The 15,507-nt window shown below is 38.7% G+C and overlaps 1 protein-coding gene across 2 annotated transcripts in view; it reads left to right on the top strand.

Annotated features, from left to right (window-relative positions):
• sno (Protein strawberry notch) overlaps nucleotides 1-14,788 on the top strand; it is a 40,674-nt gene extending 25,886 nt beyond the window's left edge. Inside the window, exons 17-25 of one of the 2 annotated variants that reach the window (XM_088270419.1) lie at nucleotides 1,801-1,991; nucleotides 2,636-2,712; nucleotides 4,847-5,023; nucleotides 6,051-6,235; nucleotides 7,212-7,466; nucleotides 9,753-9,934; nucleotides 10,508-10,691; nucleotides 12,596-12,743; nucleotides 13,969-14,788. In XM_088270419.1, the coding sequence (XP_088126545.1) occupies nucleotides 1,801-1,991; nucleotides 2,636-2,712; nucleotides 4,847-5,023; nucleotides 6,051-6,235; nucleotides 7,212-7,466; nucleotides 9,753-9,934; nucleotides 10,508-10,691; nucleotides 12,596-12,743; nucleotides 13,969-14,072 (1,503 nt within the window). In that variant the 3' untranslated portion in view covers nucleotides 14,073-14,788. The remainder of the gene's footprint in view (nucleotides 1-1,800; nucleotides 1,992-2,635; nucleotides 2,713-4,846; nucleotides 5,024-6,050; nucleotides 6,236-7,211; nucleotides 7,467-9,752; nucleotides 9,935-10,507; nucleotides 10,692-12,595; nucleotides 12,744-13,968) is intronic. The other variant, XM_088270418.1, reaches the window with a different exon arrangement.
• The last annotated feature ends 719 nt before the right edge of the window (nucleotides 14,789-15,507 follow it).

Genomic DNA, 15,507 nt, shown 5'->3' with positions numbered 1-15,507 from the left:
GATTATAGCCTCCTGGGATGATGATGAAAAATCTCGACTTCGAACCTCCGAAATGAAGACTCTCCTATCCATAGCCGGAAACACATTGCGAGATTGAGTAAGAAATACCGACATTCGAAGCATGTTTAAGACGGAGGACATCGTGAGGTGGGGACGAAAACGAAAGCGATACTGGAAGGAACATATAAACAGAATGTCAGAAGACAGACTTCCACGTATCGCCCTCCAAGGCAACCCTGAAGGACGCAGACCCCCAGGCAGACCTCCGAAAAGATGGAAAGACAGCTGGGAGTCGACATCCCAAGAGCGACATGCGGAGGCACAAACAGATCCCTAGGATCTACAAAAAGAAGAAGAAGAAGAAGAAGGATGATGATTATCATGATATGTCAATCCATCCCTTTGATGGTCTGCCCGGAGTCGTCCACCTTCACTCTTCTCGTAATGTTATTCCCAATTCCTTCTTCTTCTTCTGTTTGATGTAGGCCTTGTGGCCAGTTTTTAACCTGTTAACCGGGCAGTCCGCTGTCCAATTACGCAACTTGTAATGTGGCGAATACTGATTCACTCCGTGTCTTAAATTCATGTCGAGACATGTATGGATGACTAATACCTTTGTTGTTTGAAAAATATACGTCCATATATATAATATAATAAACATATATATCAAGGACGTATCCATATGTCCTTCCCATACCCGATATTGTTTACGTTTGACGGATTTATGCGTCCCGCCCGGTTAACAGGTTAAGATGGATTATAGCCCTCTGGGATGATGATTCCCAGCTGTCAATCCATCTCTTTGATGGTTGCCCGGAGTCGTCTACCTTGGGGTTGGCCGCTTTTTTTTGTATTACCTAATGTCCAAGTGACTCTGGAATCTAGCTACGGCTTATGCAACACCGCTTATCATGACCCTACTCAGGCTTCAACTTTTTAAGTTTCGAGCCTATGCCTACTGGTGAGTGGATTTACTCTTTATGTTTAAAGTTACTATAAAATTATGTAATTCGTGAGTGAAAATTCTAGGCAAAAACAATTTTGGGGTTGGCCGTGCAGCACAGTGTGGGGGAGTTTGGATGGTTCCATTCTCCTCACGTGCGCATGGTGTCCCATATTCCATCTTGTAGACTGCTCTGCATTCGATCCCATATGTCATGTTGGGTGACACACAAGTTTTAGATATTTTAATTTCGCTGCCGATCTTCATGTCAGGATTTTTCCATATAGAATCTTTCAGGCATCCTGAGACTCTATTTCCAATTTGAAATGTATTTATTTCCTTCAGTTTATCTAACTAAATTATCGAGGTGAAACACCTCAACACTGCAACTTGAAGAATGAACAAAAGAATTTTTTTATTTTCAGTTTTTTCACTCTTGTAATTTTATTTCCAATTTCGAGTCTTAATATTTTGTTCAGTTTATCTAACTAAATTATCGAAACCATTAGGGCGTTTGTCCACTACAGGAATTAAACGGAATGTTCCCATCCGGCATGTCAGTTAGCGTTTTAAAACGACGATTGGCTTGGATTGGCATGTGCTTTTGTCCATATTTTTTCGGATCGGTGCTCTTAATCGGTGCGCGAACACGTTGTGCGTAAATTCGATCACACTAAAACTGTCATAGTCGCTTTAATTTTCCAAAACCGGACTGCCGGACGGTCAAATCCCAGGTAGTGGACAATCGCCCTTAGTATTATTTTTATTTACATAGATCTTTTCTCTATGGTCTTAAGCCTAAATGGCCCCTTATTGAAAAAAATTAAGAGAATTGATTAATATTATTTTCTTTCCAGATGACGGGTAGAAAAGGACGAGTTATCCAGACCGAGGATGGCCAGATCATGTACGAGAGTCGCTCCGAGGCCGACGTTCCGCTGGAGACCCTCAACCTGACGGAGAAGCAGAGATTCATGGACGGAGACAAGGATGTGGCCATCATTTCCGAAGCGGCCAGCAGCGGTATCTCCCTACAGAGCGATCGCAGGTCACTATCTATTCTATTATCTAACCTGCCATCACTAGATCATGTAGTGGACCTCATTTATATGAATTCAAATTGACTCTTCCTACTTTTTGCGATTACGTCTGCCTTCGTAGTGTAGTGGTCAGCACCCTCGGTTATCATTCATGAGGTCCCGGGTTCGATTCCCAGGGGGGGAGGTTAAATAAACAGAAGTGATTTTATCACTCTAATGTTTATTCAATATTACCCTGGACTAGTACCTGATCACCTTGTCTTCATGTGTTAACGATCAAGGTAACACTGTTTATATGATGCAGTGCCCTATGCACCATTGGAGTGCGGATAAGGGTTCGAAGAAGACTTAGTGATTGCATCTGCCGTCATCCAACACACAGAAGATCTTCCCTGTCTTACTCCTCATTACTGAAGGTTGTGACCCTTGCAGAAGCAATGACTCTTCTCCAGTTATCCCTTGACTGCGCTGCACGTAGCCCTCCAACCACCTAGGTGCCTGCTGTTGCCTTAACTTGATCGGTCCATCTTCCTCTGACGGATCTATGACGCGGCAATGCATAATAACTCCACTCCTTGTTCTTTGTGGTCATTAATATATATAATTATACATTATAGTTATAATTAATTAGTATACAATTGTTGTTTGACAGAGTGAGGAATCAAAGAAGAAGGGTCCACATAACTTTAGAATTACCCTGGTCAGCCGACAGAGCTGTACAACAATTTGGTGAGTTTTATTTTGTCTTATATTTTAAAATCCTCCTTTTTAAGACAGGGGTTCCCAACTTTTTTGTACTCTAGAGCACATTCTTCAATATCGGTAGGGTGGCGGGCGCCACCTATTTTAAATTGACTTTTTAACTACTGTCAGCAAAGGAACCACTCATACACACAATATTGCAAACATACGATCTTATTTAATAAACCTAAGTACTAAAAAAAATAAATTCACATTTTTAATAAATTTTTATGAAAAATATCTCTCATTTGAATAGTGGCGGGCACATATAAATCAAGCAGGCACGGGGTTGGGAACCTCTGTTTTAAGACATGCATACCACTATCCGATAATTATTGCAAGGAATTACATGTTGCATGGTCCAAAATTTTTTGTAGATATACTCTGCCTGACTAATTTATTAAAAGCTCTATAGACCAGTTTTTCTTCTTCAGTATTCTTTGTGTCCTCCACTGCTGGATATAGGCTTTTTCCGTACCCTTCCATTTTTTCGTTTGTTTGCTGCTTGCAGCCAGTTTTTAACCCTCACAGCGGCTATGTCGTCAAATCATCTTTTTTGAGGTCTTCCAATGCCTCTTTTATTCTCCCAGAGTCTTTATATTAAAATTCTAGGGGTCCATCTAGTACATTTTCGTAGTCTTGGTATTTGGTACCAAGACTACGAAAACTAGCACACGTGTTCTTGGTGCTGCGTAGCATACTTGATCCCGTCATCCTCAAAGAGGTCTATTACGCTCTGTTCCAATCTATAATTCTACATGGAATTATTGGCTGGGGCGGAGTGCCAAAACCACGCTAGACCCTATTTTCAAAGTATAAAAACTTATCCTAAGAATAATAAATAAATGTAACTCGACACACCCATCCAATGAGCTATTTACAAGCTATATGGTACTAGACGTACGGCAACTGTTCGTCAAGGAAGTACTGATTCACTTCTGGAATAAAATGGAAAAGGTAAGAACGCAACAAACTATTCGAACCCGGGCAGCATTAAATAAAAACTACATTGGCCCAGCCATTAAAACAAGTTTTGCCCAAAAAAATTTTTCATTCCTCGCTCCAAAAATATTTAATTTGCTGCCCGAAACCATTAAGATTTCCAGAAGTGATCAGGTCTTTAAGAACAGTGTCCGTCGATGGTTACTTAACATTGGAAGGGACAAGGTGGAAAGTGAATTAATTAAAGTCCAGGTGTAATTATCACATTGAAAAACCTTAAACTATAAATTATTTTTGTATCTCCTGTATGTTATGTTTATAATCTAATCATTAAAAAAAATATATATATATTAAAAATAAAAATAAAAAAATATATAAACTTTGTATTACCATGTTAGTATTCGGCTCAACACAGGCCATGCCTAAAGAGCCGTAATACGTATAATAAATGTGTATATGAAATGAATATGTATATAGAATGTATCTATGTATTATGAAAATAAATAAATAAATAAAATCTTGTGGGGTCTTGTCTCGCAACATGTCCTGCCCATTGCCACTTCAGATCACACGATCTTGTTCTGCGATCCACAATATCCGCATATTTCATACCAGTATTTAGGGATGATATTTCACCACTAAACGCTAGGGTTTTTTTTTATAAAGTGTTTTAAAAAACATCAGGTTTTTTAAAATGTTTTATTCAAAGTTTATCCACTTTTCAAATAAAATATAACAATTTAACCCTTCCCGGTCCCCCAAAATTAAAAAAAAATCTAGGTATACAGTTACATTCCAATTGGAAAAAAAATCTTTTGTCCTCTGCTCCACATACTGTTGTAATAGATACGAGTGACAAAAATGTAAGCTTGGAATTTAAATAAATAATACTAATGATGAAAAAGATGTCAAATAACATCCGACATGGGACCTATAAGTAAAAAATCGATGATGAATGAGATTCAACATTGGACCAGTAAGGGTTTAGCATATTTCATTTACAATTACGTCTACAAAATTTCGTACTAATTCATTGTGGAAAAAGTAATTGAAAAATTCAGAATTGGAAAGCATTTAGCGTGCGAGCGTGACTTGTTTGAAAATATGAAGCGGTTAAACAATTTTGTAATTGCAGTTTGCAAAACTTGTCAATAAAATAATAATTGGCATTGTCTGACAGGGCGAACGCACCGATCCAACCAGGTGAACGCTCCGGAGTACATGTTCCTGATATCCGACCTGGCGGGAGAGAGGAGGTTCGCGTCCACGGTGGCCAAGCGGCTGGAGTCCCTCGGGGCCCTCACGCACGGAGACAGGAGGGCCACGGAGACCAGGGATCTCTCGCAGTTCAACATCGGTGAGTTGATTCCTTCGGACTCTGAGATACCTTCTAAAGGTGGAGACTGACCGGAGCATTTCGTCGTAACATCGCTCGCGGCGAGCATCACCGAGCATCTGAAACTATGGATGAAGCGTTCGGCTCGGTGTACTGACTGCCTGAATGCTCGCATCGTAATGTGTTACGCTACGACGAAATGCTTTGGTCAGTCTCCAACTTAAGGCAATTTTCTTAAAAGTGACTCTGCACAAACCATTTACAGTAAAACCTCTTACAACAAGCACCTCTCACAACGATTAATTTGCTTAATGGAAAAAAAATATTTTGAAAAATATGCTCCCTTAACGATCGACATTTCGCATAATGAGTTACAGAGAAGGGCAAGTCCCTTTTTCACGACATTCACTTGTGAGCCGGGACTTGCGCGACAATCAGAAAAGTTTCTTCATATATTCCTTATTTCTCTACATATTTCAATAAGAATGCTACCTTGTGATTTTTCATATTACTTTATTAGCCAGTAATCACACATCGTGGTATTTATCCATTACTGAATTTTGTAAAACTTAACAAACCATATAGGGCAGGGATGGCGAAACTTTTTATGTCTGAGTATCAATTTTTTTTTTTAATAAATAATATTTTGTGTGCCTTGAAATAAAAATGCATCAAATGTTTGTGTAACTTCAGAATTTTAATATAAACAAAGCATTAATTCATCAAATAAATAATAATGTACTTATTAATGACGAAATAAAATAAAAAAAATAAAGTTATGAATTTTTAGTATCATCACTTTTATTTTTTTCTCTCAATTCGCGTGCCATGCAAAATTGTCTCGCGTGCCACCTATGGCACGTCATCCCTGATATAGGGTGCTGTGACAAGAAGAAGTTAAAAATTATATGCCGCATTGAGTTATTGAATCCGTCTTCTCCGTATTGCACACACTGACAATCAACACAAAAATTCCATGAACAAGTCTAGTTGCCTAGTGTTAGATTACTCTATGGTGATTGATGACATAGTGTGTTCATTTTGGCAGACAACAAGTACGGGCGGAGTGCGCTGGAGGCCACCATGAAGACCATCATGAAGTACGAGCCGCCGCTGGTGCCGCCCCCGCAGGACTACCGGGGGGACTTCTTCCAGGACGTGGCCAGCGCGCTGGTGGGCGTGGGTATTATCGTCAACAGCGAGGCCATGCCCGGAGTGCTCTCCCTAGACAAGGTGATTGTTTAACAGTATAAGCTCATCGTTTCCCATACTGATAATTCTCATTTAGAGAATTGGAAAAATATTATAAAATTCTGGGTTATATAAATTACCAAATATACATCACCTAAGCTAACTGAAGATAACTCTTGGCCCAGATGGTAATGATTAATTTTTAATATAAATTTAACTTAGTAAATACCACTATTTTTTAAAATGTATTGTAGCACATGTTTTGATGCATTCCACATCATTTTCGAACAAAGTATTACAGTGTTTAAAAATGATGCGGTATGCATCGAAACATGTGTCACAATAGATTTTAAGAAATAGTGGTATTTATACTTAAATTAAAAATGCATAGATTTTACCACAAAGTGCCAAATCAATTTATGAGAACGATTAAATTAGTTTTTGGCAATAGTTATTAAATTTCATAGATACAATATTATTTTGACAAACTCCAACATAAATATTACGGTTTGAGGGGAACCCAGTAAGGGCGCTTGTCCACTACCCGGAATTTGAGCATCCGGCAGTCCGGTTTTGAAAAATGAAAGCAATTACGACAGTATAGCGTGAATGTATTTACGCGCAACGTGTTCATGCACCGATCAAGAGCCGATCACCGATCTGAAAAAATATGGACAAAAGTACAAGCCAATCCAAGCCAATCGTCATTTTAAACGCTAACTGACGTGCCGGACGCTAACATTCCATGTAGTGGGCACACTATTGTAAATTGTAATTATGTATATGATGAAGAAAAAAATCATTTTTAATTTCACGCAGGACTACAGCAAAACTAAACTTATTTTTGATAATAATTATTTAATGTGATGTGTTGTTTTTGACTATCATTATTCAATTTCATAGATGTTATTTATGTATTATAAATGGTAGAGTTTGGGGAAAACTCAGTGAGGGCACGCAATTGTAAAACGTAATTATGTGTATGATGAAGACTAAACAAATGTTTGATTTGTCGCAGGACTACAGCAACATGTCCAAGTTCCTGAACCGGATCCTCGGGATGCCGGTGGACCTGCAGAACCGGCTGTTCAAGTACTTCACGGACACGCTGCAAGCCATCATCGCCTCCGCGCGGCGCTCGGGGCGCTTCGACCTCGGCATCCTCGACCTCGGCGCGCACGGCGAGAGCGTCACGCGCGTCAAGCGCGTGCGCTTTATGCGGAAGCACGCCACCGGCGTGGCGCCCACCGAGCTGCATCTCGTGCATGTTGAGGTGACACACTTATCCACTTATACATCACCCATCACTATTTGTGAAGGTCCTTCATACCCTTATCAGCACCCATGGTGCATAGGGCACTGCATCATATAAACGCAGTGTTACCTTGATCGTTAACACATGAAGGAAAGGTGATCAGCCCTCCGCTTCAGGTACCAGTCCAGGGTAGTATTGAATAAATATAAATAAATATATGCACCATTGGGGTGCGGATAAGGGTTTGAATTGAATTCATGATACAGCACAATTAAATCATTTATCAGTTTGTTACATGTTTTACCGACTGAACAAACCGCCGTACACATACAAACGTACATGATACATGCATTTTTTTTCAGCACCATCCCGCGCTAACAAAAAAAAAACTATGCCAAAAATATTTAATGCATCCGAATACACATCTAGACGAGACAGAGAGGGCACTTAATAACGAGAAAGTACATCAGTTTCATCCTAAATGCACCTATTTTGTCACATATGAATACAACAAACATTGTTTTCACAATTCTGTGCAAAAAGGTGATTTTTTTTTGTCTGTTTCTCAAAAAATAACGCAAGGGTAGGGTGGTTAATATCTCATATTATTTTTTGACATCTCATCAAAGACGAAGAAGAATATGGAAGTCCGGGCATTTACGGGGCTGACGAATGCCCAGACTTCCATATTCTTCTTCATCTTTGATGAGATGTCAAAAAATAGAGCTTCTAAAAGAACTAGGGGATAAGGGCATAAAAACAGTGCTGGATCTCTGCAACCTCATATGGAGAACGGGAACATGGCCTCAGGAATGGGCTGAATCTGTTTTCATTCCTCTTCACAAAAAAGGCTCATCCAAAAAGTGTGAAAACTATAGGACAATAGCACTTACCTCTCACACCAGCAAGATAATGCTATATGTTCTAAAAGCACGATTACACAGTTACATTGGATGGCAAATACCAAAGGAACAAGCTGGTTTTGTGAAAGGAAGAGGAACAAGAGAGCAGATCCTCAACATCCGCCAAGTGATCGAAAAAAGCCGAGAGTTCCTGACGCCAACAGTTTTATGCTTTATCGATTACAAAAAAGCTTTCGACTGCGTGAAGTGGGAACATATGTGGAAAGTACTCATGGAGATGGGAGTCCCATCCCATTTGATAAAACTCATCCATGGACTTTATGCCCAAAGTAAGGCAATCGTAAGAATCAATGGCATAAACACTGCAAGCTTCCCCACTGAGAAAGGTGTAAGACAGGGATGCATACTCTCCCCTGACCTGTTTAACATCTATGGGGAATACATCATGCGCAGGGCTCTCTACGAATGGAATGGAGGAGTGTCCATTGGTGGCGTAAAGCTGTCCAATATACGATATGCGGACGACACAACACTTTTGGCCAAAGACCCAAAAGAGATGGTAGATCTCCTTAAACGAGTAGAGATTGAGAGCAAGGCACTGGGACTAGAGATTAACCAAAGCAAGACCAAGATCATGATCATAGATCGATCTAAGGAGTTTGGTGATCTCGGGAACTCACTCGAAGGTTTAGAGATAATAAACGAGTTCCAGTTCCTTGGATCTCAAATCAGCAATGAAGGAACTTGTGAAGGAGAGATTAGACGTCGTATCGCCATCGCCAAAAGTGCCATGTCTAAGCTAGACAAAATCTGGAAAGACCGGGGTGTGAGTAACAACACCAAGATGAAGCTTGTCAGGAGCTTGGTCCACTCCATTTTTCTCTATGCTGCTGAAACATGGACTATAAAAGCAGCAGAAAGGAGAAAAATTGATGCCTTTGAAATGTGGTGTTGGAGGCGCATGCTCCGAATTCCATGGACAGCTAGACGCACCAATGAGTCCATTCGCCAGGAACTACGCTTGGATGGCTTGTCTCTGGCCAATATCTGTACCCGACGGATTCTCCAGTTCTTTGGACACGTTGCGCGTGGCAACGAGGATAGCCTGGAACGACTAGTTGTGATCGGTAGCCTGGAGGGAAAGAGAGGGAGAGGAAGATCCCCCACACGATGGACCGATCAAATTAAGGCAGCAGCAGGCACCTCAGTGGTTGGAGCGCTACGTGCAGCGCAGTCAAGGGATAACTGGAGAAGAGTCATTGCTTCTGCAAGGGTCACAACCCTCAGCAATGAGGATTAAGACGGAGAAGAAGAAATTGGAGATAATCCAGATTTTGTGAACAAGTGTTTGGACACACTCAAAATGTTGGTTAATATCTCACTACTGGAGATGTTAGAGCTGCCACAGGGTGTTTGTAACAATAGTATGTTTGCGTTGCAGAGGGGCATGAGCTGGCAGGAGGCGGTGGACAAGTGGTCGGGGCTGACGGGCGCCAAGGAGGGCTTCTACTTGTCGCACCAGGTGCGCAACGGCAAGCAGACCGCCATGCTGGCCGTCGCGCTCGAGCCGCCGCACAAGGGCGAGAAGGTCTCCAAGAAGGACCAGATGTACCACATCTACAGGTAATTCCACTACCACTCACCCGCTAATACAGTTAAACCACAATTCCTTGCTCACTAGCCTTCCCCTCCCGGTGAATGTATTTACTATAACTATGTATTTACTACAACAGAATTTTTGTATTCCTAAAACTAACTAACTAACTAACTAACCATCGCGCCGCTTCCCCGCAGTGGTAGGCAGAGAGAATAGAACGCCACACCATTCTGTCTTTGCAAACATTCCTCGTCTCTTCCACGTTCATGCATCTCCTCATACACACCCGCCGATTGTTTCGACTCCTAACCTGACCGCTTTCAAGTATTTGGCATACCTGATCTTGCCAAGTTTTTCTCGGTCTTCCTTGGCTCCTTTTTCCAATTACATTCGCCTCATAAATTTGTTTTACCGTTCTTTCCTCACTCATTCGTTCTACATGTCCAAACCATCTCAACACACCTTTCTCAATTTTATCGATAATGCTTGTCTCAGCTTTGCATTCCTTCCTTATTTCACTATTCGAACATCTATCGTACAAAATCAATTAATGAAGTGGTAGTGTGAAGATTAATTGTATGATTGGTTATTGTTTGCAGGCCGAATACGGGTCTGCAGGTGCGTAACGAGTCACTGGCGGAGATCGAGAAGAAGTACAAGAAGGCCTCGTCCACGGAGGCGGAGCAGGCCTGGAGCTCCCAGCACTCGGCCAGCGTCAGCACCTGCTCGCACGCCTACTGGAGGGCCAACTGCCGCAACGTCGCCATGGGACAAGACTGCGAGGTGAGCTCTCCAAAACACTTATTCCGGGCTTTATTTACAATAGAGGCCTTGGGAGAACGAACAAAATAGGAATTCTTAATGGTTTCGCGCATTTTTTTGCATGAAAAAGTTTTTTGCGCAATCCTTGTTTTGACCCTTATCACTCGAGAGACGCCGCTACAGCGCCACATAAAATATTAATTCCACTCGTTAGGCGCCCCAGTGGCGCCATGAACAATACGGCTGTCCAAATTTAAAACACAGTAAGGGACTTTTTTTTTGTAGTAGGTTTTTTTTGCCAAAAATGTAAAAAAAACCTACTACAAAAAAATGTCCCCTACTGTGTTTTAAATTTGGACAGCCGAATAGTCATACATTGTATTGTTTACAAAATCCAAGGGTGCACGGACAGGTTTCTTCATGTTTACTCGTTTATTAATATATTTGTAAACATTAATAAGCATACTTATTTGCTACCTTTCCAAAAAAAAATCTTATTTTCTAAGAATATCTTAGTTTTTTCTCATATTTTTGTTAAAAAAATCCTCGTGTTGCTGGAGGCCTTTATGATTTATTTTCTCAAGTGATAAGGGTTAAAACTATGTTGGCCCATCCGTTAAAACAAGTTTTGCGCAAAAACTTTTTCAATTCTTGCGCCAAAGATATTTCATTTGCTGCCCGAAACCATTAAGAATTCCAGTAGTGATCGGGTCTTTATGAACAGTGTCCGTCGATGGTTGCTTCGCATTGGAAGGGACAAGGTAGAAAGTGATTTAATTAAAGTCCAGGTGTAATTATTTTATTGTAAAACCTTTATACTGTAAATTATTACTGTATCTCTTGTATGTAATGTATACAATCTAATAATAAAATAAAATAAACAAATAAATAATAATAAAAAAATATAAAAATTGTATTAACATGTTAGTATTTCGGCTCAAAACAGGCCACGCCTAAAGAGCCGTAATACATATAGTAAATGTATCTATGAAATAAATATGTTAATGTTTTACTTAGTAAATACCTCTATTTCTTAAAATCTACTGTGAAACGTGTTTCGATGCATTCCTCATAATTTTCAAACACCATATGATGCGGAATGCATCGAAACACGTGTCACAGTAGATTTAAGAAATAGTGGTATTTACTAAGTAAAACATAATTAAAAATGGATAGATTTTACCACAAAGTGACTGCCAAATCAATTAATGAAAAATAAATATGTATCTATGAATGTATCTATGTATCTATGAAATAAATTAAAAATAAATAAATAAGGTGTTGAAAGACCCCAAAAGAGATGGCCCGACGACATAGTCGCTGTGGGGGGTAGAAACTGGCTGCAAGCAGCAACCTACCGGAGGAAATGGAAAGAAGGGGAAGAGGCTTATATCCAGCAGTGGAGGTCAGAGGGTTCATGAAGAAGAAGAAGAGATATTATTTTTTGACATCTCATCAAAGATGAAGAAGAAGATATGGAAGTCTGGGCACTTACGGGGCTGACGACTGTCATAGGCTGGTTTAAGTGATTAAACCAGCCTATGATTCACCAATTCTACCCATTATTGACAACCACACTACTCAAATTCTTGGAAGTTCTATATATATGTATATATGAACTAATTTTGAAACATTGTTCTTGAATCACTATGACTTCGATAGAGACATCTATTGGTGAGATGAAAAGAAGCTTTTTATTGAGCAGAAACTCTTTTATTAGTATGTGAGGTCCGAATCCTGGATTATAATCACACACATGAGAAACGCCAGAAAATACCATTTTCATTTTTATTATTTAAGCTTATAATTTGACCAGATAATTTATTTACAACATTTTGAGTGCGTCCAAATACTTGTTCACAAAATCTGGACTATCTCCAATTACAGGAGTTATTTTCATAAAATAAATACATGTAATTTTTTAGGTGGGTCTGCGACGCCGCAGCTATCACATACTGTCCGGTTCAGTGCTGTCGGTGTGGGCGCGCGTGGAACATGTCCTCAGCTCCCGGTCGTCCCTCAACAAGATGCAGGTTATCAGGCTAAAGACTACCCAAGGACTCAAAATTGTCGGTGAGTAACATATATTCTTTAATCCTTTTTGCCATTTTTATGTATTTCTCAAACGGACATCACGTCCGCCGAGCATGCCGAAATTACACTACGGAGGCGGACAAAATTACATACAAATACCTCAGATGTCATTGCTATACAAGTTACTTCATACCAACTGACAGACGGACTACGACGTTCATTAACGTTGATACTCCTTTAACCCGTAAGCTGCGGATCGCATCTATTGTCGTTTTTTATAAATTTTCGGCCGCGAGTCCGTAAATGTTAATATTTTTGTGTAAATATACTATAAAAACATGATAAGTAAAGTGAATTGTCTACTGTGAACATCTATGATTGATTTCCGAAAGTTTCACTACAAAAAATAGGCAAAAATATGTTTTTTTTGTCAAAAATATTGTAATGTAAAAAAATCCAGCACGGGACGGAAAGTTTGACACTAGAAATCGAGCAGCTTAGAGGTTAAGTAAAATTCACACCGACGTTCATTTAAATCAGGCCTGGCTAACCCCAATAGCATCCCGTTCCGCATTGATGACTTAAAATTTTCCCAAGGGCCGCATACAGAGATTTTTTTTTTATAATAACGAATTTCATACTTACTGATTTTTGTAAGTACATATACATAATTTGAATGCGGAGGTAATCGGAAAGTAAAATCATGGTAATTGTGAAGAAAGAAAACATTACTACGACCAGAAGTGAGTAGAAAACTTACAATGAACCAACAAAAAATGTATTGGTATAGTAAAAAACATTTTGAATTTTTTTAACAATCAATATTATTAATAATTAATTATTTTAATAAAAACCAATTTATAAATGACTACTCAGTTTGAGATTTGAGTTTTTCTTCGCTTACTTCATTTTTCTCAATCTATTTCAATATTTGATGTTGCACACTTTAACTGGTTTTCGAGATTTTTTGAGATTGCTTTAAATTGGCAATGCTGAAGAGCGTGCAAACGGATATTGTTCACTGTTTTTATAACAACATGCATGACTTGGCTCGTAGAATACTTGAAGGCATAAATTTTGTTGATGCATCAATCTGTGTATCACAAATATATCACTGGTTCAAAAATATGTTCTTCATACATGGCCGCGGGCCGCACGTAAGGGCGTTCGTTGATCACCCGTGATTTAAATGAACGAATGAATCATCATTTAGATGAAAGGTTAACGTAATCTGGAAAATGAATAACACCCAAATTTGTTTCAGGCACCCTCATACCCAAGAACTGCGTGGATCCCCTGAAGGATGCACTGTCCTCGGACGCGGAGAAGGTGGACGAGGAGTCCTACGAGGTGACGGACCTCAAGTGAACGGCTTCCCGAACAGTGCGGCGCGAGTTCTCCCATCCCGATGGGCACATTCTCCACTCGAGAATGTAGAAAAGTTCCTCCTATTCATAGTGCTTTTAATATTGGCGTAACGGCATTCTCTAGTTTTCCCCATAAACTTAGAATGCTACGACTGCGATACGTGTGAACACTGAAAACCTTTCAAACTCATTGGGGTTTATTTCCAAAATGACATATCGAACTATGATATTTTTATATGTGAAGGCACGTGTATTTCTTTGAGAAATATCGCCTTTACTTACTCTATATTTAAAGAATGTGTCAAAAATTTATACTATTTTATACGGGATCATCCTATTATTCGTTGAATTAAAATAATAGTACCATGTACTCTATTGAAAATTGTAATTTTTCATTTTAAAAATGAAGGTATTCACTACGTGCGTGCGCATTATATATGTATGTATTTTGTAAGGAAGTTGTTGTAATCCCGTGACCTGATCGATGCTGATGGCAGAATGTTCTCTCTCCACTGCTAAAATGTTGGTATGAATTCATCATTTTTTTATTATTACCAAATCCTTCTTTTAGATCCCGACTCTGTAGTTTGTAAGCAAATAACGTAAAACCTACTTAATAAATGACTTGCATGTAAGTTCTTATTCGCTTGTACATAACTTAGGTTATTTAAAAAATACTATGTTTTTCTAGACTTAGTGTCATCTCATTTAAAATAATTTAAAAAAATTACGTTCGGCCTATTCGTAGCGATTTATTTTTCTCTTCATGTATCTTGTTGAAAAAAATAGGAATGGCAAACGATGTTCTGGATTTAATTTATAATTATGACCAAAAGTATGTGTCCGCTATTTTTGGCTGTGTGATGAAAGTTAATTGGCTGTTTATTTTATTTTTTAGTAGGTTATAGATTTAATAAAACTATGAAGCATACAAATCGAACGTATTTGCACGGACTTAAATTATTTATATTATAAAATAAAGGCAATAATATTAAAAATAATCATTAATAGATAAATAAAAATTAAGTCTCGCATAAATGATCTAAAGACTATGATGAAAGAGTTGAAATGATTGAAGTCTTTTTTTAATTTGCAGATCTCATTATTAGTAACAACTCAAATTTAATATAATTAAAATGTAACTTTGTTTTAAAATCAAAATTTCACTTGAATTTTATCTTATTTTATTTTTAAAATCACTTGAAATTTAATGATTTGTTATAAATAATCATAAATTATGAATTAGCCATACTGTATGGATTTCTGCTTTATATGGGACTAAAGTGTCACTATTCAAAATTAGCGATTTGTCTGGAGACGTGCAGTATTTTGCTTTAAAATATAGAAACATGATCTATATGATGTAACACTTCAAGTGCATCTCCAGAAATTCACAAATTTTATGTTTTGACATTTTGTTTGCAAATGAGCTATTT

Source organism: Brachycentrus maculatus, unplaced genomic scaffold (assembly GCF_059751285.1).
Source record: "Brachycentrus maculatus isolate JH-2025_06_01 unplaced genomic scaffold, ASM5975128v1 h1tg000384l, whole genome shotgun sequence".
In the NCBI taxonomy this organism is placed as follows: Eukaryota; Metazoa; Arthropoda; class Insecta; order Trichoptera; family Brachycentridae; genus Brachycentrus; species Brachycentrus maculatus.
This window is presented reverse-complemented; position numbering and strand designations above follow the sequence as displayed.